This window comes from Arachis ipaensis, chromosome B5 (assembly GCF_059453495.1).
Source record: "Arachis ipaensis isolate K30076 ecotype BB chromosome B5, ASM5945349v1, whole genome shotgun sequence".
Classification (NCBI taxonomy): Eukaryota; Viridiplantae; Streptophyta; class Magnoliopsida; order Fabales; family Fabaceae; genus Arachis; species Arachis ipaensis.
The window spans coordinates 129,821,094-129,824,071 of NC_142440.1; the positions used below are offsets into that span (position 1 = coordinate 129,821,094).

The window sequence follows — 2,978 nt, forward strand, 5'->3', positions numbered from 1 at the left end:
AAAATAGTGTTTAAGAGTTCAAAAGCATTAAACAGTAAATCCAGAATATCAGAAGACAGGCAAATAAATAAGTTGGAAAAATAATATGGAGAAGGCAGTTAAGGCTTCAGAGTTATCTATTTTCCGGATTGACTTTTCTTATTAATTTATTTTAATCATGCAAGATTTAATTCATGGAAAACTATATGTGACTAGAACCTAATTCCTTAGACCTTTCTAGTCTCCTCTAACTTTCATCAACCGCCAATTTCTTTGTCAATTAATTCCAATTAGGGGGTGAAGTTTAACTCTAGTTATTATGCCACAAAAATCCTAATTATCCAAATATAAGAGGATTATATGTCACGTATCCCGTTAAGTTCAGATAATTAGAATTTAGGAGAAATTATTTTCAAGCTGTTGTTCAAGTAAAGAGCTTTTTCAAGTTATACAAGAACTCAATTAGAAAGAGGGTCATACTTCCGTTCCACCCAAATTCATAAGATAAAGAACGAAAACAATTTTTGAATTATAAATCAGTACATGAATTAAAATAGAAAAACAATAGAATCAATCCATACAATAGACAGAGCTCCAAACCTTAACAGTAGAGGTTTAGTTGCTCATGAAAAAGAGTGAAAACTAGGATTATGGTAAACTGTAAATTGGGTTGAGGTGGAATAATCCCCAGAAGAGAAGTTTCTTCTTTTTATATCTAATCCTAATTAATTTAAAATCTATTTTCTAAAATTAAAATAATATCTTTTCCTATTTTAAAATAAAATTTAAATTTAAATCAGAATTAATTAAATAATCCGCGCCTTGTAACGTGGGAACCACTTGGCTTCGCTGGATCCACGCCTAACTTGGCTAAGAGCTGCGCCTAACTTCATGCTATTCACCACACAAGGCGCCTTACTTGGACTGAAGAGGAGGCAATGCACCTTACTTAGAGGAGAGCAAATGTTGCGTGTTGTTGTTGTTTCATGCGCCTAACTTGAGCAATTATTTTAGGCGCAACCTTGGCAGAGTTGATGGAAGAGAAGTATAGACTATTATATATCGTTGGAAAGCTCTGGAAGTTAGCTTTCCAAAGCTACTAGAATCACGTCCATTGAATCTCTATAGCTCGAGTTATTTAGGTTTGAGTGCAGAGAGGTCAGGGTTGACAGCATCATTCACCTTCTTCTTTTTTCTGCGAAAACTCTATCAAATCCAGCCAAATGCTACCTAAAATAAACAGAATTGCACAAGACTCAAAGTAGCATCTATAGTGGCTAAAAGATAATTAATTCTTGATTAAACTCAACAATTTAAATGCAAATTCACTAGGAAAAGATAGGAAAGATGCTCACGCATCAGAATGCGTTAGCGTCAGGTCCCGGCGTCTAGCACCAAGGCACTAGAATTGGATTCCAACTTCAATATGCTCCCCAGTCTATTCTGAGCGCACTTGTTTCTGTTTCAATCAATTTGTATGACCTAAATAGAGATAAAAACAGGGAAATTATGAACAAAGAAAAGAAAATAAATAAAACAATATTGAAATCGAAGGATATTAAATATCGGGTTGCTCCCAAAGTGCTTCTTTAACGTCACTATCTTGACGGTTCAATTCTGCTATGTCAGCAGATGAGTAATCCTCTGGCGATCAACTTCGCCACCAAGATAAGACTTCAACCGCTGGCCATTAACAGTGAACCTCTTGTCGAAATCCTCTTCCTTGATTTCCACATAACCGTAGGGAGACACTTTATTTACCAAAAATGATCCAGACCACTGGGATTTCAACTTTTCGAAAAATATCTTGAGCCTTAAATTAAAAAGAAGGACTTTCTGGCCTGGCTCAAATTTTTTGGTGGCTATTTTCTTATCATGCAACACCTTTGTTTTCTCCTTGTAGAGCTTGGCATTTTCATAAGCTGTTGTTCGAAATTCATCAAGCTCACTGAGTTGGAGGAGCCTCTTCTCTCCTACAACTTTTGCATCAAAGTTTAGGAACTTAGTAGCCCAATAAGTTCTGTGCTCCAACTCCACTGGCAAGTGACAGGCTTTGTCATAGACTAATTGATATGGGAACATTCCAATAGGAGTCTTGAAGGCTGTACGGTAAGCCCAAAGAGCATCATCAATCTTCCTAACCCAGTCCTTCCTTGAAGCACTGATAGTCTTCCCTAGAATCTATTTGAGCTCTCTGTTAGAGACCTCCACCTGTCCACTTATCTGAGAGTGATAGGAGGTATGATGCATGCACATCTTTAGTAGTTTTTAGTTGTTATTTCTTTAAATAAAGGTAGTGATTTATTATTTTTATTAGGACTTTCATGCTTTTAATCAATGGTCTTAGAATTTCTTTTCTTGAATTAAGTTAGAGATTTTCTTTGCTTTAATTAAATTTTTTTTGGTGCTTTGATCAATAATTTTTGGAGTTGCTTTGTGCTTTTAAGTTTAGAAATTGATTTAAGGATGCTAAGCAAGAACAAAGAAAGAGATAGACAAAACAAGGATAAAAAAAAGAACAAAGAAAGAAGCTTAAGAAACACTTTGAAGCTCTTGGCTACATTTTGAAGCCTTAGGACACACTTTTCCAAGACCAAAATCAACAAAATTTAGCCTGGAAGCTTTGCCGTCCAACGTGATGGAAGTAGCGTCCAACGGCGATCATGCGTATGCACAATTAGAGCTAAAAAAGAAATCATGCGTATGCATGCATCATGCATACGCATGTTTTGGTACAAAAAGGGGTGTTGTGCGTACGCATCCTTCATGCATACGCGCAAATGGTGAAATAAGTAAAATCATGCGTACGCATGACCCATAGGTACGCATGACCCCCGTTTCACGCCCCACGCTAGTTTATTGGCATCCTACACTGAAGCAATACAAAAGCATATTTTGGGCCAAATTTGGAAGATAGTTGCAGGCATCCCACGTCCTTCAAATGGCGTGGCACGGCAAAGCAAAACAGAGACCAAATTGAGTCATTCTTGGAGGAAAAA

The 2,978-nt window shown here is 36.6% G+C and overlaps 1 protein-coding gene across 1 annotated transcript; it reads right to left on the bottom strand.

Moving 5' to 3' along the window:
- Positions 1-1,599: 1,599 nt before the first annotated feature.
- Positions 1,600-2,061, bottom strand: LOC107640966 (uncharacterized). Its single transcript, XM_016344473.1, has one exon. The coding sequence runs from the start codon at positions 2,059-2,061 to the stop codon at positions 1,600-1,602; it is 462 nt and encodes a 153-aa protein (XP_016199959.1).
- Positions 2,062-2,978: the final 917 nt, after the last annotated feature.